Source organism: Chiroxiphia lanceolata, chromosome 15 (assembly GCF_009829145.1).
Source record: "Chiroxiphia lanceolata isolate bChiLan1 chromosome 15, bChiLan1.pri, whole genome shotgun sequence".
Classification (NCBI taxonomy): domain Eukaryota; kingdom Metazoa; phylum Chordata; class Aves; order Passeriformes; family Pipridae; genus Chiroxiphia; species Chiroxiphia lanceolata.
This window is the reverse complement of record NC_045651.1, coordinates 8,207,455-8,231,312: the sequence shown is the minus strand read 5'-3', so window position 1 is coordinate 8,231,312 and position 23,858 is coordinate 8,207,455. Positions and strand designations below refer to the sequence as shown.

At 45.5% G+C, this 23,858-nt stretch overlaps 2 protein-coding genes across 10 annotated transcripts in view; both read right to left on the bottom strand.

Annotated features, from left to right (window-relative positions):
• Positions 1-6,851, bottom strand: part of AFF4 (AF4/FMR2 family member 4) — a 56,580-nt gene extending 49,729 nt beyond the window's left edge. For 4 of the 8 annotated variants that reach the window (XM_032702657.1, XM_032702654.1, XM_032702656.1 and 1 more), the window contains exon 1: positions 6,614-6,850. The gene's annotated coding sequence lies outside the window, so the exon portion shown is untranslated. Of the gene's footprint in view, positions 1-6,613 lie in introns of all 8 variants that reach the window. The other 4 variants (XM_032702651.1, XM_032702650.1, XM_032702658.1 and 1 more) reach the window with 3 other exon arrangements.
• Positions 6,852-8,376: 1,525 nt separating this feature from the next.
• On the bottom strand, positions 8,377-20,193 carry ZCCHC10 (zinc finger CCHC-type containing 10). 2 transcript variants are annotated; one of them, XM_032703115.1, is made up of 4 exons: positions 20,072-20,193; positions 17,195-17,356; positions 13,570-13,611; positions 8,377-10,182 (listed from the first exon to the last, which is right to left on the bottom strand). In XM_032703115.1, the coding sequence occupies exons 1-4, from the start codon at positions 20,110-20,112 to the stop codon at positions 9,915-9,917; spliced, it is 513 nt and encodes a 170-aa protein (XP_032559006.1). In that variant the 5' UTR covers positions 20,113-20,193; the 3' UTR covers positions 8,377-9,914. The 2 variants fall into 2 exon arrangements, with proteins under 2 accessions (XP_032559006.1, XP_032559007.1); XM_032703116.1 differs by lacking the exon at positions 20,072-20,193 and adding an exon at positions 19,501-19,717.
• Between the last annotated feature and the right edge of the window lie 3,665 nt (positions 20,194-23,858).

Genomic DNA, 23,858 nt, shown 5'->3' with positions numbered 1-23,858 from the left:
ATTTTTGACTCCCAGCAACTTCCACTGGGTTAATTTTCTTATTTGTTCCAAAGCACAGAACAACTTCCTAAAGTTACAACATGTAAGGTAAGTCCTTAACTTGTCCTTTAATCTGTTTCCCATATTCAATTTTTCTGAAATTTTCACCTTAATGGTTCAGTTTCTCAAATTTGGACTTTGACCTAGTATTTTTTTAATTAAGTAAGGAAGTGCTTATGCCAACAGTAATGTAACACTGGAAAATGAAATTGGAAGATCTCTTTTTTTTTTTTTCCTCCAGAAACTCTGGTCACTCCTTCGCCCACAAAATACTCAACATCAAACAAACTAAATTCCCATTTTGATGTAGCTTTTTTGGTTTGCTGTTACCCTTCCCTATAAGAAAAAACAACATTTTGGAATGGTTTAGGCTGGAAAATCCCTCCAAGACCATCCAGTCCAACCATTCCCAAGGCCAAGGCCAACACTGCCCATGTCCCCAGGTGCCACATCCACATGGTTTTTAAATCCCTCAGGGATGGGGACTCCAGCACTGCCCTGGGCAACCTGTGCTAGGGCTGGAAAGCCCTTTCCATGAAGGAATTTTTCCAATATCCAATCTAAACCTCCCCTGGCACAACTTAAGGTCGTTTCTTCTTGTCCTGCCCCTTGTTCCCTGGGACAACCCGCGCCGCTCCTGCTCCTTTAGGATTTCCTTCTTAACATTTCCTTCCTACTCCATTAGTTCCTCTGCAGACAAACTGTACAAAGAGAATTGTGGACTCTTATCTCTTCATCCTCCTCGCTTTAATGATTTGTGCACATCAAAGCCTGATTAAAACCATTTAAGCACTTCCATCACTGAAATCTCTTTAACGTCTTTTGGAAATTAAATTAAATGCAGAATCAAAAAACCCCTCCATGTCAATGTACAAAGCTGGACAATTATGATCAGATTTGAGCTTCTATAGTATTGTCAACACAGATGGAAATACAAAGTATTTTTAAGCATAATTTATATTTAAAATATAGCAGACAACCTATAAATACTCAATATTCATTTAAAACCAGACACTTGAAACAGGATTACACTAAGTGAATACTAGGAATTTCAGAGGAAAATGAAGTGAAAAAGTGAATGACTGTTCAATGGTGTGAAATTTCCACAGGAACCAACTGTTGAGAAAAGTATCTACTATGGAGCAATTTACTTTGGTGAAATTTTAGAATCCAAGCTAAGGACAACTGTAAACAATTTTTCCTTTCTCAAGAGTTTACCTTGTCTCAAGTTTTTAACTGATCACTGGTTAGAAACAATATTTTTCCAATGTTTGGTTCTGAAAATTAGGAACATACTACTATTTTTCCTTAAAATTGGAAAATGTATGTAAATAAAAGGATGTTTGATCCAACTACAGTGAGACACCAAACACTTGCCTCCTCTTCCAGATCCCAAAGTGACACCAAAACCTGGGTGCAGAATCATTTTAACACCACATACAGCAAAAGTTACAGAGTTTTAAAATCTCTTAAGTTTTTATCCAACCTTTGGATCCCCGTTGGTTTGACACATTCTGAGACATTCTTCCCAATCCAGGAGCCACCTCTGGGAGCTTCAGGAGGGGCACAACCATTCCAGGGCTCATTTCTGCCTTTCCAAGAAGAACCCACTAAACTGAAAAGCTGAGGGAAGTCTCCAGTCCAAAGACAAATAACTTAAAGCTGCTCTTGGAAACTGCAGATAATGAGGGAACATCAATCCTTTAAAAACAAACACACTGAAGAGAATCACACCATTATCCTGCCTCTTGTCTCCTACCTCTAGTTTTTATGTTCCCAGTGTAGTACTGGGAATAAATAGTGAGAAACTGCTGTGGGGCTGCAGAGGAGCACACGTATCCACAGGGAGAGATTTGGAAAAATAAAACAGTCTCTCCTGGAAAACATGATCACTACAGGATTACAACATTAGTTAAAGTACACTCCATATTTGTTTAATTATAAGACATGAAAGCAGCATGTTCAAGTAATTTATCAATAAATGTTATGACATGAATAAAAACTAAGATGAACTATTAAAAAAAAAAAAAAAGGGGGCTCTAAGCTGTGTCATGAGGGGTTGTTTTCCATAGAAAGGAGTGCTGGAAAATTTCTCTTAATGAGCTGTTAACAGAAGAAAATTAGTTCAAGACTTCAGGGCAAGAACTTCCCGTATTCCATGTTTGTAAAGTACAAGAGCACAAGATTTTTTTTTTTCCTGCTGGTACCTGGTGCTAGTGGCAGTTCATAACCTGGGTTTTACATTCATCAGCAAGAATTAATGAACCAAGTAAGAATAAGAGACAGAACAACCTGAAGAACTACAAACACTTGGGCAGAAAAGACAAAGCACTGCGTTAGGGGAAAGAGAGGTTTGAAAACACCAAGTTGGAGAAGGAAACTTGGGAAGTGGTAAGAATCCGAGAGCCTGGAGAGGTGGCAGACACCAAATCAGACACGAGTGCATGAGGGAAACATCCTCAGAGCTCCGGGGAACGTGGAATTTTGGCCGGTACATCCAAGGCTGGCACAGCCCCAGCGCAGGAAGCCCCGGCAGTGCCACGCTGAGCTCTGTGCTGGGCTCGGCAGGGACCACGGCCTGGGGTCACTGCAGAGAGCACCAGCTTACCCAAAACGGGAAGTGTTAATTCAGCTGGAATATGTACATCTAGTTCAAGGACCTAAGGAAAGAATAAATGTGGATTCCCGTAGGAGAAAGCTCCACAGCCAGAGAACAGCACAGCTTTAACCGTTCAGGGTGACTACGATCACGCTCCGTGACAGGAAGGAGCAGGAGCCTGTGCAGTTGAATTTCCTGAGCAGTGACAGAAGCCCTGTCATTTCACAACCTGGAGAACATTAGTGACTGCAGAGAAGGAAAGATCCTGCAAGAGAAGAATAACTGCCAGAGAAGTTCTTTCATCTCGAGCTTTGCAATTCTACGAACTTGATTCCTTATTTTCTTACTTTAACACAGTTAGCAAGACATTTTACATACATCTAACTCTGCTCTATCTAAATGTAATCTGTTAAACTTTCCTGACTTGTTTCCAGACACTCCCTCTTCATCCTAGGCCTCTCCATCTCCCAGCTCGGGGTGTTCTGCTCTCACAGATGACACCAACATCGCCTCATCCTTGGTACAAACTCAGACAGACACAGAAATCAAGCGACAAGGAACACAGGTGGTCTCACAGAATGGTCTGGGTCGGAAGGGACCTTCAAGATCACCCAGTTCCACCCCCCTGCCATGGGCAGGAACACCTTCCACAGCTTCTCTGGGTAACCTGTGCCAGGGCCTCACCACCGTCACGGGGAAGAATTTCTTGTTAATCTCTAATCTAAACTCAAATTTAGATATCTGATCTCTAGTTTAGTTATTTCTTAGCCTCTGCTGAAGGTAACTGTGAGCCTGTAGTAATGTGATGGAAAGGAAATATGCCTGTAGAACAAACCACATGTGAGTAACAAACTGAAATTACGTGGCTGAGAACAATTATTGCCACAGAAAAGAGACCTCAGAGTCACCAAAATCTCCAGACTTTTCTTACATCCTCACACAAGCAGACCCTAAACACGACACGCCAACAAACAACTCCCAGCTCTATACACATGTTGCTGCAGCCTCTTGGAAGCTGCTCACATTCTCTCCACATGCCCATGAAAGGCCAAATCTCCCTATGGGAGAGGTGCTGCTTTCATGTCTCAGCTCTCAAGATTCAACTCTTAATATATCCACCCTCAACACTTAAATTTCTCTTGATCTGGAACAAAGAATAAGACCAGCAATGATTATAAAATTCACTAACCAAGAGGATGAGCAGGAAGGAAGGGAGGCACCAGAAACAGTCACAGGCAGTTGTGTCACCTCTTATAGAATATGAAAATGAACATGAGGGGGGACACCATGACAGCAGTTTCACCATCACCTCATCACAGGTGCTTAGAAGATGCTGAGAGCTGCTCTCTCAGTCAGTAAGGGCACAAGTCACATCTGCCCTTAGTCACCTCTGACATCCAGGAGCACCCACGGTGGAAAATGACGTGCGGCAGAATGTCCCTGCCAGCAGCTACAGAAGGAAGGAGGAAGTGGTTTGCACATGCCAACTTATCACAGACCACCTGGAACCTCAGGACAGATTTCTGCTGCAGCTATTTATCTCCAAACCCCCCAAAAATGCGAACTCTAGGGCTTGTGCAGATAAAAACATGTGGCATCTTCTCATTAAAGTGATGGGTAACAATCACGAAAAAGCATCTGAACATTCCAGCTTCCTCAAAAGACATTCTCAAAGTCCAAGTAATATTTTACTGGGGTTTTATCATGTTTTATCAAGTTCAGATTGTTAGAACCGGGAAGAATGCAAAATGTACGAATTACTCTTTTTGGGTTTCTGTGTGGCATCTTGCACAAAACCTCACCCCAGGGGCTCAGTCTCACTCTCTCAATATTTGAGACAAGGAGAAAAGTCATAAAACAAGAACTGTAGAGATGTTTAAAGGAAGTATCAGGGACCTGAGAAAGTTTTGAGACTAGAGTTGAAATTTGCTCTTTTCTTACACCACTGTTAAAACTGTACTGAAGTCACAGGGGCAGATTCAGGTGTCACAGTATCAGAAATATTTAAAGTTATTACAGAGTGTCCAAAGGAGGGACACAAAGATGCTGAAGGGTCTGGAGGGCAAGCTGTAGGAGGAGCAGCTGAGGGCACTTGGCTTCTTGGGCTGGAGGACACTGAGGTCAGACCTCACCAGGGTTTGCAGCTTCCTCACTGGGGCAGTGAAGGCACAGCTCTGACCTCTGCTCTGTGTGACCAGTGACAGGACCCAAGGGAGTGGTTGGAGCTGTGTCAGGGGAGGGTTAGGTTGGATATCAGGAAAAGGTTCTTCCTCCAGAGGGTGGTCAGACACTGAACAGGCTCCCCAGAGAAATGGTCACAGCCCCAAGGCTGACAGAGTTGGCTAACGCTCTTGGAGACAGGGTGGGATTGTTGGGGTGTCCTGTGCAGGACCAAGAGGTGCACTTGATCCCTGTGGGTCCCATCCAACTCGGGATATTCCATGGTTCTATGACTCTAACTGCTGAACAGAGGAGAGTTTGCTCTCGCACAGAGCTGCAAATACACTGTACAGCAGCCAAGAAATGATAAAACCCGATATTTGTACATTAATAAAGGCAAGATATTGGTAACATTTTTTGTTCCTCACCAACAAGATCTGCCCCAGTCCCAGTCCAACCACTGTGTAACTCCAGTGTGACCCCCCCCCCCCTTTGCTGGGACTGTCTCACACCTCCCACAACAGCAGCCCAGGAAGTTTAATCACATTTCCCTCATTAGAGAAGACAACAACATGACAAATCCAGTGCACAACCACTCCCGCAAAGCACTTCACTAGACCTTGTTCTGCAGTAACACCCCCAGGCTGCAAATCCCCTGTGCCAGGGACCTGGGAGAATTCAGGAGTTTTAAAGGAATGTCAAGAACTGGAAATACACCCGAGAAAAGTTCAGCAGCTGGGAGGGAGCAGGTAATAAGGTGACAAATAAATGCACACACTGGAGCAGAACAAGTTCATTTTAAAGAGTGATGCTGAGGAAGGGCCTGCTCAGTCCCACAGGGACAGGTGGGGGGTCTGATGCCGTCACTGGAAACAGGGGAATGTTTAAAGCCACCAAGTCTTCCTAAGAAAATGACCAGAAAAGGCTGTAATAAGGCAAGGAGATAGGATGGTCACACAGGGTTTCCCACACCTGTCCCTTTCCAGGCTCCCTTTCCATTGTACATCAATTTCCCAGGCTGTACATGAGATATGGGTACAAACACTCAGTAGTCCCCCAAAATTAAGTTATTCACTTGCTCGTGTCAAGAAGAGAATCAAAGTCACAGCACTGAAAGCACCAACCCCTAGGTTACACGTTTCAACACTTTCTTGCTTTGTTTTGTTCACTGGAAAAGGGAAAAGAGTCAGCCCAGGCTCAAGGGACGTCAAGCGACTGCTCTTCTGATCACCAAGTACAACACAACCCCCACCAGGGACGAGGCTTTACATAACAACCCTCCGCTCACGGGATGCGATTGTGTCCATAACCCCGAGTCTCCCCTGCCCCGACCTTCGGCAGCACCTGCCCGGCCGCGCCTCCGGTGACCGCGGCAGCGCCGAGACACTCCCAGAACCCCTCCAGCCTCTCCCGGTCCCGCCCGCTCCATCCACGGGCCCCGAACCGCGGAGAGCAAAGGGGAAGGAACAAAGCCCTGACGTCAATTACCGGAACAGGCTCAGACCCATCACTGGGCCGGGAGCGCAGCGGCACCGCCGCACCGGGACCCCCCGAGCCCCCGTTCCAGGGATACCCCGGGCTGCGCCCCGCGGGGAAGGGCACGACGGAACCCCCCCGACTCCCCGGGGTGTCACCGCGGGGCTCGAGCGCGGGGAAACCCGCGGCTCCCGGCGGGAGATGCGCCGCAGAGTGGCTGCTCCCACCCCCGGTCCCGCCGGTCCCGCCGGGGGGATCCCGGGAGCGCCCGGGGCTGCGCGGGGCGGGGGCGGCGCTGCCCCGGGGCCGCGGGAGGCCCGGCCCGGCCGCGCTCACCTGCGCTCCGCTAGGCCCGGACCATCTCCTGGCTGCCGCCACCGGCGAACTCAGAGGCCCGAGGAGCCGCCGGCGAATCCCGGAGCGCCTGGGGCGGGCCCGGCCCGGCGGGGGGGGCGGCTCACAGCCGGGCGGCGGCTCCGCAGGGGTCCCGGCGGTCCATGGCGGGCCGGGGCCGTGCTGGCGGCTCGCAGGGGTCGGGCAGGGCCGCGGCGCGGGCGGGCTTTGCTGGGTCGGGCCTGGTCCCGGTCCCGATCCCGATCCCGGTCCCGCCTGGCGCTTCCCGGCGGCCCCCGCGCGCCGCCGCCGCCCCGATCACGTGACACGCGGGGGCCCCACGTGACCCCGGCGGAGCGCGCGCGTAGGAAGGCGGGGCCTCCTGCGCGGCCACGCCCCCTCGCGCGCCGGCGGCGGGAGGGTCACGTGGCGCAGCGGGCGCGCGCGGGGAGCGCTCCCGCATGTGCTGGCGCCCCCTGGCGGCGGCCGGAGGGACCGCGGGGACCCCCGGGACCGTCCCGGGACCCCCCGGGGCTGGGCGGGATATCGGGAATCAATTCTGCCCTGGGAGGCGGCTGAGGCCCTGGCACAGGTTGCCCAGCGAAACTGTGGATGCCCCATCCCTGGAAGTGTTCAAGGCCAGCTTGGACGGGACTTGGAGCAACCTGGGATAGTGGAAGGTGTCCCTGCCCACGGCAGGGGTTGGTCTTCATGACCTTAAAAGGTCCCTTCCAACCCATTCTGGGATTCTCTGATATTCTGGTGTATCACACACATCTGGATGAACAAACAAGGCTGTGAAGATCCACCTCACACAGAAGCCACATTTCAGTGTCCATTAAAGGCACAGCTTGGACAAATACCTATTCATAAAGCAAATTAAACCCAGGGGTTAAGTCATGTTGAATAATTTCTTTATCAACCAAATCCATTTGATAGTGAAACTCCTATTTATTAACGACTCTTCCCTCAGAAAATAAATCAGTCCACTAATCCACATGAAACTGTATAATGCACTTTTCCGTGTGAGCACCCAAAACCTTTGCTGAGTAGCAGATGTTTGGTTTAATAAAGCCCCAGATTCAAATATTGGGTTGTCTCCCCTTCTCCTGCTCTGCCCTCTGTTCCCAGTATTTCTCCTTGAAAGGTGATGCCTTTTCCCGAGGCTGTTTTCCTGCCAGGCTGCATCAATAGCTCCTCTCCAATGAGCAATGGCAGCTTTGCCTGGAATTGCAGGGATTAAAAGGGCTGTTCAGCTGTGCAGGGCCTGTAACCGCTGAGTTAATGCAGTAATTTCTAGTTAGCAGGGGTTTAATAAAATTAATGATCTTTTGCAGCTTTGGGAGACAGTCCTGAAAGAAGTACGTTTCCCTTGTTAAAAAATATTGAATCAAAGCATCCAGCAGGAGATTAGGAAACAATCTAGTGGCACATGAACCAGAGTAAGGCTCTGGCCAGGCTGGGGGAGTTTACTCTGTAAAATAAGAACAGGTAGAGGGAAAGTAAACAGAAAGGGCAAGTAAAAAAAAAAAATATTGTATATTAAACATTTCTTTAGAAAGACTGAGTAGAGAGAGGGATTTATGGTTGGACAAGTTACTGGGGAGCAGTGCTACCCTTCTGAGCAATGCAAAAGCAACTTCAGATGAAACCATCTGCACACAAACACCACAAATATTTTATATATTTGCAGTAATCACCAACTTAGCAACTACTGTTTAATAATTTATTAACTTTTCCCATTAAATGGTACATTCACTCAACAAGACTTAAACAATTTTCTGGTAGTTTTATTTACAGTCTGCAGCTTGTTCTGTAAAACACAGGAGTGGTCACAGAGACACACAACGTACGTGTTTCCAAACATTTAAATAAGTACAGTTTATTCCAAAGTAATTGTACACACTACTCTTCCCCATAAAAATATAAAAAATAGTTTAGTTACTATATTTTACCTAAACCAAGATATTTAAGAATTCTTCCACATGTGATGCCCCCTCCCCAGTAAGAGCACTCCAATAATAACAAATTTAGGAGACTGCATCACAAAATAAAATACTAATACCAACTGCTTCAATCCACCAGAAAAAACCAAGTAACTCCCAATCTGCAACCAATCCCTGTTCTGCAGTGTGTTTGGATTCTGCTTTTGTTAGTTTTGTGGGTTTTTTGCACTACTTTGCTTCTCCCGTGGCAGTTCTCAGACATGTACAAAGTGTTACAGACAAAGAGTGATTGATTCTACTGCAGACTGTAATTCACCATGTGCCCAAGAGCATGGCCTGGTGATCCTGCATTACACACATTTCTCGGCAAAAATATCAAAAGGGGAACACTTTCCTTTAGGAACTTAATTTCTTTTCTGCTTTTCTTACTGAGCATCCAGTGAAACAGCCTTTTTCCCCATCTCCTCGAAAACAGTGCCCAGTTTTGTTACTGTTTCTCTGGTTTATTGACCATATTCTGTATGAGAAGCTGATGGAGTCCTCAAAAACACTCACTCTCGAGCCCTTGTCTCACTGGGATACGTTTAATTTACAAAAAAAGGCACAAGGATGAAACTCCAAAGCAGCATCAGCTCTAATTCACTGCACTGCTGCTTTCTGACAGACTCTGTGTCTCAGAAAACACTACAAATACATGAGCCAAGGACACAGAGAGTGGAAAGCCCAAAGCCTCTGGGCAGCACAAGCACTACATTGATCAGTAACAACTCAACACTAGTTAAATTGGATGTTGCAGTTAAGACTTGACCTGGAAGCATCAGGAAAAGCCATCAGAACACAAGCTCAGCAGCACAGAATCCATTTGTCACCAGCGAGATGGAAGGCCCTGTGTGTGACACATTGTGCATTCAGGTTCAACAATGCCAGAGCTCCACAGCAGCACTGTAAAACTTCTGCTTTTAACAGTTTAGAGGATTTTCTCAATGGAAGTGAAGCTGTCATTAAGAGAGGAACAGCACATGATGCACAGCATAATCTGCAATAAAAAGCTCTTGCTTTCTAGCATGTAAACATCCAGGTTACTGGACCTTAGCTCATATAAACAAATCTGATGATAGATTTTTTTTTTTTTAGAACTAAAAAAGTAAAGTCTTCCATAAAAGGATAAACCACAAAAATACTCTTTCAGTAAGTCTCACGTGCCCTTTGATACCTCCCATGTGGTATGAACAACTATGCAAAAAACACTTAAGAAAGTTTTAGCAGTAGAAATGTTGACCATTGAACTGTTTGGCAACCGTGTGCTCCAGACACCTCTGAGTGGTGTCACTCCCTCCACACCAGTCCTGCCCCACCCCAGGCTATTTCTTCTTCTTCTTCTTTGGGGGCTCATCATCAGAGCTGCTGTCACTGCTGCTGCTGCTGCTGCTGGAGGAGCTGGAATCTGAGTCGAACTCTGAAGAGGAGGAAGTGCTACTGGAGGATGGGGAAGATGAGGAAGAAGAGGAGCTCTCATCACTGTCACTGTCATCGGAGGAGGAGGAGGTAGAAGAGTCCTCGCTGTCAGAGGAGGAGTCGCTGGCTGAGCTGTCGCTGCTGCTGCTGCTGGAACTGGTCACACTTTTGGATCTGGGAGAGAGCAACCAGCTGAGAACAGCCCTGCCACCACCCCCACATCACACAGTGTTCTTTCTGCTGTGTTGTAACCCAAAGATCAATTATCTGGCCTGAACATTTACAATCTAAGACAAATTCCTGTGCCCTCCCCTCTCCTCCCCTTTTCCAACCCCGAACGAATGGATCTTGCCCAATACAGCAATGGCAGAGGGACACCACATAATCCAGCAGGACTGCAGAGAGAGGGTAAGTGGGAAAGCTGGCCAGGATCTTGTTCCTAGCAATGACCACGGGCTTTCCTGACCTGGCTGCAGAATTCTGAATGTCCTGTACTACGAAAGCCTTGGGGAAAATTAGCCAAGCTCAGTTCCCTGCTCCCCCCTGCAACACAGTGAAGTTCTGGCAGTGTAAGAGTCGGGGGAGGTTTAATCAGTGATTTCACCAAGGTCAGAACTGTTCCCAATGAAAACCGTTCTTAGATTACTCCTGGCAAAAGAGCCCAGATTACCTGCCACTACAGGATGCCTATGTTTTCCAGGTGGAGAAGGGGTGGAAACAATCCAAGATACAGACAGAATGATGAACACAGCAAAGAGGATTTCTGTATGCTCTGCACATTTTTTTCCATGTTTAGCCCTTACTGAGGACATTGCTCTCAAGATCAACATCTCTGATTACGTGAGGCAACATGAATTTCAAGAAAGTACAATTCAATTCTCCCATAGATCTTTCTCCCAACAAAGTGTAATGGCACTGATTCACCTCCCTTCCCAAAGTCAACCAAAGAACATGCAAAACTGTAAATTATAATAATGCGGAATCTCCTTTCCATTAGAAAATTAAAGCAGTATTTTTTATCAGAGGGGTTGTTTAAATACAACTCATGAAATGCCTGTGTTAAGGTTATTAAAGAGAGACTGATTTTTTTAAACATATCAGCCATGTCAGCTGACAAATGTGGGAGTGTGTGTTGAGCTATGAACCACAGAAGTTTTTATAATACATCTGTAATCTGTTATCTCTGTGTGTGCAGACACAACAGCTCTTTATTACAGATAAATCCATAAGGGCTGGTTAAATACTTATTGTCTGGGAAAAACTACTTTTAAGATGAGGAAAACAAAACACAAAAAGAAATGGGACAAGTTTCAATCTAACCAGTTCCATTAGATGTGCAGAATCCTTGACATGGGCAGGAATCAGTCAGAGGATCCCCTGAGTGGTAACTCTTTAACATCCTTTTCCTGATCACCTCTCACAGTATCCACAGCAGCAGTCCAGTGTTTAGGTTATAATCCAAAACCCACTCACATAAACATCAGAATATTGTACTGCTTCTCCTGGAGGAAAGCAATAGCTGCATTTGGGAGAGGAAACAGGCAGGGACTTGTTTTCAGGTGATGCAACACGTAGCCTGTTGGTACTTCCAGGAGGAGGATGGAGATGGCAGTGAGTAAAATTCAAATAAAAACGTAATGTGAAATAGGTAACGTGACAATGCAGATGCTGGAGGTTGGTAGATGTAAGATTTTGGGTCTACACCACTGTCAAAGTACAGAACTTCTCCAGCAGACAACATATCTTCTCCTCAAAACAAGTTTCTAAAAGTTAATCTCCTGTGTGATCCTGTGCCCCAGCTGTGGGACAAGTGCTGGTATCACCCAGGCTGTCACCCTGCTATGCTCCAACCTCCCCCACCCCCGGGGTTTTAAACCCTCACAGGTGCCACTCACATCCAACCTACAATTCTGGGCACAGTAACAGCTGGGGCCTGAAGAAACAAGCGAATTAGAACACAATTCCACCCTTTAGAGAGGTGTGATCCGATATAAAGTGGGCTTTCCATGGATAACCAAAGCATGGCAGGTGGGAATGCTGAAGGACACGTGCACCTGGAAGGCAGCTCTGTGTCACCTGAGGTCACAAGACTCTGCAGCAGCTGCTTTGCCTGAGCCTGTTTTTCTGGTTGAACCTGAGATCATTTATTACTGTTTATATCAAAACAAATATACTCTGTGTAAAGGGTTCGTGCTCCTACTGCCAGAACCTGAACTTTTGCATAGTTTTATTTTAAATCTGGACCTTATATATCCAATGGTAACCCTCTGCTGAATTGTCCACATTTAATTCTTCCCATATAATAAAAATATAAACAGTAAACTATCTGAAAAGGAGTTTATACTAATGGATTTGGTGCTTGCATAAAAACAGGAGGATAACTCAAATCTACAAGAGTTTTAAAATTTCAAGGAAAAAGTGACCAAACCACCCAATCCCCCAAGGACTCTTTTGCTCTGTTCATTTTTGCATTGGTTTGGAGCTCAAATACTCTTGAAAATAATTCTGCCAGTAAAGGCTGCAGCATCTGAGAAAGCTGAGACAAGAAGGGGCCTGTGTTATACTGTTTCGAAATTAGTTAATTTATGATCTCACTGGTCCCAAGTAACTCCAACAATAAATGGGCACTACTGGGAAAGGAGCCTCTGATAAAACACACTCTGATAGCCAAGCATTCCAATAAATGTCACATTTCACAAGATAACCTCAAATAGAGCCATGTTTTAAAGATCTGCTGTGCCTTATTCACTTACTGCCACACAAGGCAAGAGGCCTAGTCTTTAAACATCTCCTGAAAACTGGTTTTAGATCAGATTTAGAGAACTGACAGCTAAATGAGAAGAGATACTGAGGCTGTTACAGGACAGACATTCCCCCCTGGAGTAAAACTCCCAACACGATCACCAGGAGTATTACAGCCTCAGTTCTGGCTGTTCCTCTGCTAATAAAGCAAATTCCCAAGCAAACATTAATGCAAAGTCAAGTACAAACAATGTCAAAAGAGTTCTTGGCTCCAACTAGTACTTGGAGTGGGGGAAGGTTTATTTCCTGGATTTTGGTTTGGGATTGAGGTAGTTCTGTTTGGTTTTGGGGTTGGATTTTTGGTTTTTAGGTGCTTTATTTCATTCTCTAGACAAAGCTTCAGAGAGAGAGAGCAAGCTGGCAGGAGGGAATGAAAACAACAAAAGACAGAGCAGGATGAGCAGGTGGAACAATGTCAGACCAGAAAACAGTGTGCCAGTATTGCACAATTGTTTCAGAGACACTTGATGGACTTTGAGGCAGAAATACAAACTTTTTTCGTCATTAAAGCAAGATCATGCAGAAGTAGGATGATCAGGAGGGAGAAAAGCAGAGAACCAGGAATTTAGAGTTTTTGGATAAGGAGGAGTAGAAATTCTCCAAATATCTGTCAGACAAAAGGCTGTAACAGGCTCAGAGCAGTAAAGCCAACACTTCTTCACAATGTTGACTTTTCCCACCCCCTCTCAAACTCCTGCAACACTCAGGGCAGGATCCCAGCCAGGATCAGCTGCACCATTTGCCACCCATCTCACATACCTTTTTTTCTTGGTCTTCTTTTCTGCAGCACTTTCTCCAGCACTAATTAAGGGGGGGAAAAGAATGGCTTTGATTAATGTGGTAGGAAAATTAAATAAATAGCAGCACAGTGAGTTTAATATGAGCACACAGCAGTGTTCTGCTGGCAGAGCCATTAAGGCACCAGGCAGCTCTTTTCAGTCCTGTGCAGACCGGAGCAACAACAACTACAAGGTAGGAGAATTAAAAAAACCCCAGCAATTCACCTCTAATTTTCTGTGTTATGGATGCCTTACTCTCATCTTTGCTTCATTTTATATGGACAGCAGCATTTTGAGATGGGAAGGCACAGGAGAAAAGGACACAAAAAATTGTATAGAACTATATTTAACAGTAACTGAATTGATGGAAACAAAGGGTAAAACACTGAATTAGCCTGTAGCTTTCACATTTCTTTCAAGTGCAAAAAGAAACAGAAAAATTTATTTTAGTGATGCTTTCCAGGTATGTCTTTCAGATTCCCATGTGACCATCCAGTCACACAAAGTTTTAGTGGTAAGTGACACAGAAGAAAGTTTCTTTTGACAAAACACTGAGGGAGAAGTACTTTTTCAAAGCAGTCTTCACTGCTGGATTCTCTTTTTAAAAAGAAAACAAAATTCCTTCAGTCAAATGTGCCAGTCACGTGCTGTTTTCAATCCATTGCAGATACACAGCACATAATTCAACCTGGAATGTACCTGTGTGATTCAAGTATTCCCTCATCATATCCTTACAACACAACATGCCACTGACCTATGAGGAAGTTGTACATTTTCATGATCCAGGATACCTTTTTTGCTCAACTGAAACTTATTATTAGAAGCCATTTTGAATACATAAAAATGGAAGTGAAAACTTCAAATATATTTCATTCAGGCATTAGAAAACAGTATGTGTTGATAAAGACTACAGAAAGGGTAGAAAGAAGAAAGTGTTAAGAGTAACCTGCATTGTATTTCAATAAAACTTCAGTGCTCTTTATAAGCCAGAAAAATGAGATTTTTCCAATTTTTTATTTTCACACATACGCTATGGAAACATTATCATCATATAGAGGAGTTTTTCACACTCCCCACACCCTCCTGTGGGCAAGAGGAAGATTCACTGATATTCAAATTCCAACCCAAGTTATAATCCCTCCTGTTCAGATTTACATTCCTAAGGCCTTACACCCTCTGAGGGTCATCAGGTGTTCACAGGTAAGATGAGTCACTGTGAGAAACAGAATTAAACCCCAAAGCACCTTTGAGAAGACAGGACCTCACTCAGTGTGTGAGGAACTCGGGCACAGGGCTGTGCCTCCCTCTAGAGTGTAAGGTGTAGGTTACTACAGGAGTTACTCCAGGCCCTGCAGTCAGACCTGCTCTGGGCACTCCCTCGCTCTCCCTGTGGCCCCACAGTGCCTTCAGAGCCATAAATCACACTCTGTGTTGGGTTCAGTGCAGTAACATCACTCAGGAATGAGCATTCTCTCACCTTTCCTCCCCTCCCAACTCCTGCCCCAGGCCGGGCAGGCAGTGAGGGTTTTACTGACACCTCCAGAGTGTCCATCAGAATCGTGGGGTCAGCACCGGGCCAACAGAGGGATCCTGGCACAACTATGACATGAGTTCATGCTGAAACAGCTTGGATGTGGTTGTCAAAAGTAAATATTGACCTTATTAGGCTGTGTTTGCCTTCTGGTTAATGATCCCTGCCTGGATCTTTAAAGGTGGTGATACAAGCACTCCAAAGCAGAGCTGTGGGAAACCCAGCTTCTCTGTGACAAGGAAGAACCTTCCAATACAAGTGATATAAAAAGCAAAAGTGTGCCCTAGGAAGCTGTTTTTCCACAAAGGAAAAGCTTCATCCTTGGAAGTGTAACATTGGCACCTAAGGAACAGGATCCCTTATGGCACAGCTAAGGAGCTTATGATTATATAACCCCTGTGAATCCAGCCCAATTTAACCAGGATTAAACACTACTCCTGCCTAAGGATTAGTCAGTCTCCCATTCACAAGATGACTTTTCACAGCATGTGCCCCTCACACTGAGGACTGTTACAGCCCAAAAATCTCCATTTGTGACAGACTGGACAGTCCTGGAATTCCTACATAAAATTATCCCATCCTCAGACTCAAGCAGAAGGACCAGGCTTCAAGGAATTTCACCCGCAGTTGACAATCCTCCAACGTGAACTTGCAGAATTCACCAGAAATACAGCAGAAAAGAAACAAGGGAAAAATCTGAGTCTCAAACTTTGCCTAAAAACTTCAAGTTTCTGAAGAGCCCATCCAAACTCTATCTCCAAGCAGAGCAAGCTTCAGAGGCCCAAGCACTACTGATGTCTATCTACAATACGGGGGGACTGTAATTACTTCAGGATTACTCACTGGATCAAAATTAATTTCAAAATCAAACATTTTACGTGGCTCTTATCACAAGCTAACGAGCCTCCACTTCAGTCAGTGTTTCAGGCCTGTGACTCATAATTGCTGCCTGAGCTGCAACAGCTGAGGGAGCCACAGGAGCCCTGTCTGCCAGAGGTACCACCCTTTTCTCTCCCACTAGGATAACAGCAAAAGGTGGGAATGCTCTCCATAACTCACATCCTGGCACTGTGATGACCCACAGCCAACACACTGAGCTGGAAGTGGCAGTGACTGAGGGCACATGTCCAAAGCCTCAGTAATTCCAGCTGCAAGGGCTGTGAGGGACCTCACACGGTCCCTCCTTGGGGCTGAGGCAGCACCTCTCCAGCTGCCAAAACCAAACTGCAGTTGCAATGGCAGAGATAACCCTCACACATACAGGAATTTTATGGAAAACTGATGTGTTGCATTGGTTTTCGCTCTAGAGCTGCTTGTTAAAACAGTTATTAACCTTGGGGGAAGAACACAAAGTGTACTGAGAGCAAAGCAGAAAGGAAATGACACACCACATGCAGAGTTTCATTTAGATTTCTCTGTTAAGACGCATCTTTCACTTTCTCAGATGTCAAAACAGGAAATAATTATGCAATTCAGTGAGGTGTTGTTACTTTATGCTTGAGAGTTAAAACCACCTGATAACTCCACTCCCATTCACCCGTTTAACCAGTGCAGCTCCCAGGGAGCAGCAGGGGCTGGGCTGGCACAGACACTGTCAGGTCGTGCCCAGAACACCAGGTTTAACTCCACATTCTACCAGCAAACCTGAACAGAAGGGCAAGAGTTGTCTCTTTGTTATAAACACATTTACAGTCCTCACACCCACCTGCTTGTACCATCATATAAACATGAAATCAAGTAACCAAGGAATTCAGGAAACTGTTCCATTAAGAAATGGCTCCAACTATTTTAACTTTGGCTTAGTGGATTTTTTTTTGTTACAGACAGGCCAAAATGCTTCTAAAGTGTATTTCAGAGGAGCAGGTATTAATGAGAGACTTAAATTAAATTAATTAAAATGATATTTTTAATTCTGTGGGACCTGAGTGTACATATTCCACCTAATATGCAAATCACCTCTAACATTACGCAAACATCACACAGTCTGGAGGAAAAGATCCCAGAAAATGGTCTGGGACACCATCTTTGCTTTTATTTCATTAATAAACCAGGCATTTAATCCTGCCAATCTTACCTCTGTTGCAGTAATAGTTGTTTTTCTTTCTCTTTCAGGATTTTGGCCAGTTGAGCTGTCCTTGAAGGCCTGTGCAGGTATTTTCTCTTCCCTGTACATTCATATGTCCAATGGCCAAACTCTAAACACTTCTGACATCTCACATGCTGCTTGTTTGCCTCCCTAGAAAAATGCAGAATTGCTTAAGTGACTCAGTCCAAGTCTGTTCAATCTAGTGAAAAATTATTTACTTTTTTTTATCATGCAGACTTTTAACCACATCAAGTCATGATTAGACCAGATATTCACAGGTGCTTCAGCTTTTCTCTTAAATCAAGACACAAACAGTAATATCAGGTACATGCAGAATTTAAGCAAACAGATTTTCATTTACTAATATAATTTCACATGGGAACAACTACACTGCATACAATTTGGAGGTGGTTGTAGATTACTTCAGGTAAATAACTGAAATTATGGTTTAGAACACAGTTAGCAAAAAGCAGCAGCTATAGTTCAAAACCCCAGAATTTAACACTCAGGCACCAAATTGCTCAATTCTCACAAACAGCCTAGGACTCCCAGAGATGCTCCTGGTTGTACCTTATTTGAATTTACTAAGATTCCCAAAAGCCTGGCAGAAGGTTTATCCCAGGAACAATCAGATTCCTGCTCACTTTGTGCACAGTAAATCCAGCCAGACTCCCCTGATTGCCCTGTGCCCCCAAACACCTGCAGTGTCAGTGAGAGTTCACATCCATGTTTCAGTTCTTGCACCGTGTAAAATTCTGTGAGCATCTTCAGAAATCAAGGAAGGGAAAACACTCCCACTTCCACACTCAAGCTCTTAAGTTGCTGTTGGGAAGCTTTGCAAAGCTGTTTTCCCTTCTCCTTTACAAATAAGGAAACTCACACCCAGCCAAGGGACTGCTCAAGGTCAGGATCAAAATTAGTTCAGAGCCAGGACTGAACTCGGGACTGTGTCACTCCTTTCAGTGCCCTGTGACTCCTGTCACCTCTTCCTACCTTCTGGTTTTTTTTCAAGCACCAAAATACAAAGTTTTCAAGGCCAGCCCATCTAAACTGTCTGTAATTACCAGCCTGGCTGAACTAGGAGCCTTCCAGACTGTTCATTAATGAGAATAAAGTGACAGACCAGCAGTGAGCACTTTTCCTCAAAATGAGCATTGCACTTCTAGGCAAGGTAGGAATTGCTTCTCCCTCAGCTTCAGCCACCTTTTGTGGCAGTTCTTGAAGGGAATCTTGTATTGAATATCCATCACTCATTCAATGCAGAGGCCATTTGGCTTCATAATCAAGACTTAGAAATACTCAGCTAAATCAGCACTAAAAAACTAATTAAACTTAAGTCTGCACAACACAAGCAACTGGGACTGGAGCAGGAATTAGAATGTCTGGGAAGGAACAAAACTCAATGGCTTTGAGAGGTTTGTTTGTCTTTCTCTTGCACTTCAGGCTCTGCCACAGCAGTTACACAGAAGCTCAGTGATGACTCTCCCTCCTCTTCATTGACATAAAACCCCCAAAGTTGATGTTTTTCTCTCTCAAACCAGCCCAGACTTTTGTCCACAGGAACAACATGGAAGTTTAAAGCAACAACAATATAACGCAGTGTTTCCAGGGCTTTAGTTCTACTCACATGAGTGGAGCAGACAGTTCCATGCAAGCTAAAAAGACAGGATTAAGTCCTAAAACCAATAAAAGTAATTACCAGAACATCAGATCTGCTCACCAGCCACAGATCTGCAAACACCACATCAGCACCAACGAGTTTAACACTAATGAAAAGCACAAAACTGAAGCAAACTTTTAGCAGGGATCAGTGATCCCAACCCTGGAGCAAAGGTTGGCAGAGGGACAGCTCAGCACAGACCCACCAAGCACATAAGACATATCAAACCTAAGAAATAAGTCCTTGACTCAAATAAAATAGTAACTGAAAAGAAGTCTTTTAAAATCCCAAATTACTTTCCACTAGAAAACAGGAAAGAGATTATTACTAAACTATGGAAAAGGCAGGAGAATGCAGAAACCATCCACATTCTGCCCAAGTAGTGTGATCGGGGAAAAAAAAAACCCAAAACACAGTCAAAGAACTGAAACATGAGAAATAAATTAATCTAAGGAAAAAACCCAACATCCAACATCTACAAACAACTGCAAAAACAATGTCAGCAGCACGTGGCGGTGGGACACATACACACCTGCTGCACTTCCCAAACAAGCAAAAACATGGTTTTCCTCATTTCGGTGTTTGAAATCAGATCTTTTTGGTGCTGAGGGGATTATTTGATTGCAAGACCTACATCTAGCAAAGCTCGTTTATGTTTTGGGGGTATTTTTTGCGGTTTTTTCCGTTCTGCAAATGTACCACAACACGAACCTGGAGATCACTTTTTTCTTAGTTGGGCTGTCGAGCGCCTGCGATGCGGTTCAGTAACCACATGCCCGCACCACGAGACGCTCCCCGCCGTCCCGAGCGCACGGCTCCCGCTCCTAGGGCGCCGTTTCCCAGCGCCGGATCCGAGCGCCAAAATCCAACAACTTCCTCTCCTTCCCCACCCGCCGCTCTCGCTCCCACCGTTTATGGAACCACGGAACACGCCGAGCCGGGCAGGACGCACAGGGATTCTCGAGCCCAGCGCCGGGCCGTGCACAGGACACCCGAATGCCATCGTCTCGCAGTCACCGCGGCTCACTCCAGCATTTTGGGGGGGGGGGGTTCCCCTCCGTCGAGCAGCGCTCTCCCAGGACACAGCGCGTCGGCGAAGAGGGACCTGAGCGCCGGAGAAGGGCTCTGCCCCGCGGCCCCGCCACTCCGCAGCCCAGTCCTCGCCCGGCACGGCCCCCCCACACCCGTCCCCCAGCCCCACTCACGCCTGTCTGCGGGCGATCAGCCGGTGCATGGGCGTCGCCATCTTAGCGCCTGGGCCGGAAGTGAGCGCGCCGCGAGGTGTGCCGGGAAGTGTGGCGGGCGCGGTGCATGCCGGGACAGGCCGCTGGCCACCGCCCGCTGGGGAAGCAGCGGCCGCCATAGAGAGTAGGTCCTCCGGTGGCCAGAGCGGCTCCGCCCGCGAGACTGCGCTCCCCGGCGCCCCCTGCCGCGCCCGCGCTGTCATTGCATCTGTGTTCAACTTCACAAACGGGCAACGGTTCATTTATTTCACTAAATGGCCATTTATTGCCTCTCACTTGTGCCTGTGGCAGGATAGTTCTATATTAATACTGAAAATGGTGGGATATAAAGTGTTTCCAGGATACCAATAGGATATTAAGTACTTCCAGGATACTAATAGGAGTAATCACAATTCAGCATTAAAAAATGCTTTCTTGATGATTTCTGTCACAAAATTTCAAACATCCTTTTAAAACTGATCCCGTGAGAGAACAACGAGTTTTGATAAAGCCAATGCATGAAGCCACATTCCTTGTGGCTCTTCCTTGGCTGCCCTGCTCGTTCCAGCTGGCACAGATTCCCAAGGAGCTGCCTGCTGGGTGTCAGAAAGCTCCCGCTGCTCCTCCTCTTCTTTGTCGTGCCAAAATCTCTCCTGCCCTGCCAGAGACATGAAGGGATGATGTGGGAGCCAGAAATACTGCTGCTGGAATAGCTGGGGGCTGCAGCCCTGGACGATGGATGGACAAAAGATTTGCCTTACAGTTCCCAGATCCATCTGAACTGTATTCCCTAATGGAAGTTGCTATCTCACCTACAGAGCTTTCCTTAAAACCGGCCAGCTTAAGAACATTAAAATCCAAATGCTTCTCTTCATCACAAAGCAAACCTAGAACAGCCAAGTGAAATGAGCACTCGCTGCAGTGAACCTGAGCATGGACATGGTCCCTGCTGGGCCCTGACAAGTGCCATGAAGAGGAAAACTCCCCTTTCCTGCCAGAGCATGGACTGGACACCATTTCTGTGATGGTTTTCCCATGTTGTGATGGTGATTTCAGGGACCAGCCTCATCACAGCATGTTTTAGCACATCAGAGGAGGGAACCCCAGGTGAGATCCCATCTGTTGGGATATTTCAGATGACTTGCTTATGAGAATCAGAAATATGGGAATCCCTTCCTAGGCAAAATATAAAGCAACATAAGCTCAAAATCTTTATGTTTCTCTGTCTCTTCACTTCCCAAGCAAGACGGGTTCCCTCATTCCCTCTTCTGCACATTTTCCTCGCAGCAAAAATTGCTGAACACAGTTTTCATGTGTTCATTGCTGGCATGATATTTGTGTGGTAAAAAGGGTCTCCTCTTCCAGCAGAGTCACAAAAAGGATTTGTTTCAACTACTTAACAGATAAGGAAATATCTAGGGGAAAAAAAAGTATTTATAATATATCTAAACTTAATGCCAGTATGGATGTCAGTCTGTTCTAGTAAAATCAATGCAGACACTCAATGTTTGTATCAGTAACTAAGAGCAGACCCAGCTCTATGTTTTAGAATTCCAGGCTTGCATAATTCCAGACTCCATTGGTATCCACCATATAAACAGACAGTTAGAGGATGGTACAGCTGAAAGAAAAAAGACAGAACTGGTTTGAACTGTTCCTTCACATGAAGGAACCTTCTGGAGCCTCAAACCAGAATAGTCTTCATTAGGTCAGCTATTGTCAAAGTTCGCTGAAAGGGACAATGCATCCCAAAAATCTATAATCTATACAGACACTCAACCACGGTTCCCTTCAAAATAAAAAGTAAAAAACAGGCTTTGTTATTAGAATGAAAATGAAATGAAAATGAACTAAACTGATGAGCTGTGAGGTCGGGATGAACTCCCCTGCCCAAGAGGGGGGAGTGTTGCTATGGGACTGTTATCCTGACTGTGCCCTTAGCCAGTGCCTGCTGGGGACTGTTCCCTGCACCAGCCTAGAAATCTCTGCCCTATTTTTAGATTCTCAGCTCACATTTTGGCAAACGCTGAGCACATCCCTGTGTCACCAGATCCCAGATGTCTCCCAGTGGAGCGTGAAGCACGTCAACGAAGCGGGGACGTCACCCGTGTGTGCGGTTTGTGGGATCTCACATCATTAGCTGTGTCAGTGGAACGGATGACGTGGATCCAGAACAAATTCCGATGTTTTCCTCTCCTGGGCAGAGCGCCAGCAGCCTGGTGCACTCAAAGGAGCCTCAGCAGCAGGCAGAGGGCACAGGATGGGGCAGTGCTCCCAACCCACACAGGGTGAGAGGAGAAGGCTTCACCCACACCATGTGTGGGCACAGCACACAGAATTCCAGAACTTTTAGGAGGCTTGTGGATAGTCTGGGTGGAGAAAATCTGGGCTGAGCTCCAGTCCACAGGGTTTCACCCATCTGGGATGGGCTCATGGCCCCAGCTCCCAGTCCATGAGCAGCACAAGCACTGGCCCCATGGAAAAGGGCATGGCAAGGACAGACTGTGGGCTCAACCCTCCCTCTATTAGGATCTGTATGTTTTGGGATGATAGAGCTCAAAGTTACCCAGCAGGTATTCCTGCTGCTTCCAGTTATGTGGGAACTGTTTCACAGAATCCCATCTCTACACTTGGGCTGAGCTGTATTTAACAGTTTTCTTCCCCCAGCTCTCCTTAGCAGACTTTCCAGAGCTGGATTGCTCCAATTGCTCCAGGATCTCCTTGCTTTCTGGTTTAATTTATGGGTGATCAGTTGGTTTATCCATTTGTTGTTAGCTATTCCTTGGTTTAATTACTTATTCCCATCCCCACATGTTTACTTTCCACTCCCTGACCAGCCAGGTCAGATGCAGGTCACTCTCCTCTGCTATTATTTCCTACTGAAGTGCTTCCAGGTTTTTTGCTCTTAGTTCATGTGCCCATGACCTTAATCTTTATACCATTGAACTTAATTCCAGTCTTACTACTCCAGTCACTGGGATCATGCGGTGTTTCACTGATATTTTTTTTATCACATCAAAAAATTTAACCACTATTTAAAAATTTCTCTCCTAAACTCTTGCATTCCGTGAAGGGATGCAACAGGCTGAGAAGTATCTTACATGCTTAAAACCCATTCAGAAAGACTGCTCCAGGGCACTAATTTCCAGTGTTAAGAAATACATGCAAAATTATGAACTGGCCTTAATTATCCAATGATGATGTATGTGCAATACACAGCATCCAGGAACAAATAATTGTTTCAAATAATTTATATATTCCTTAGACTTATGCCTTTGTTGCTATAGTGCTCATCACTTTCCAATATTGGTTTTGTAGCCGCTTTCCTCTTTTTTTTTCTGTTTGCATTTATTATGTTTCTTTGGGAATGTTCAGCTGGCTGGTGTGGGGTTTGTTTGGCTTGGCTTAATTTGTAAACACAGGAAATCTAATTATCTTCCAAGTTTGATGGAAAACTATGGAAACCAGAATAAAAGGGAAATTTATCTTTTTCACATTTATTTCTCTGAAAATTCTTAAGATAACAGAACTGGTAGAACCCGGCTCCCATGTAACCTTTGGAAGCACAGACAGGCAGGATTTCAGAGAACTGGGTTATATGTGGTATGAGTCAGAACAGAGTTCTAGGCAACCTGATATCCCAGATCCCTCAGCTGAGGGGATCACAAAGCCCATTTCTATTTGAATATCCCAGAATAGGCTGATGACCCATACATTGGGTGATGTGCACAGCTATTTCCAGCAGCCCAAAGAATAGCCTGTGACAGAT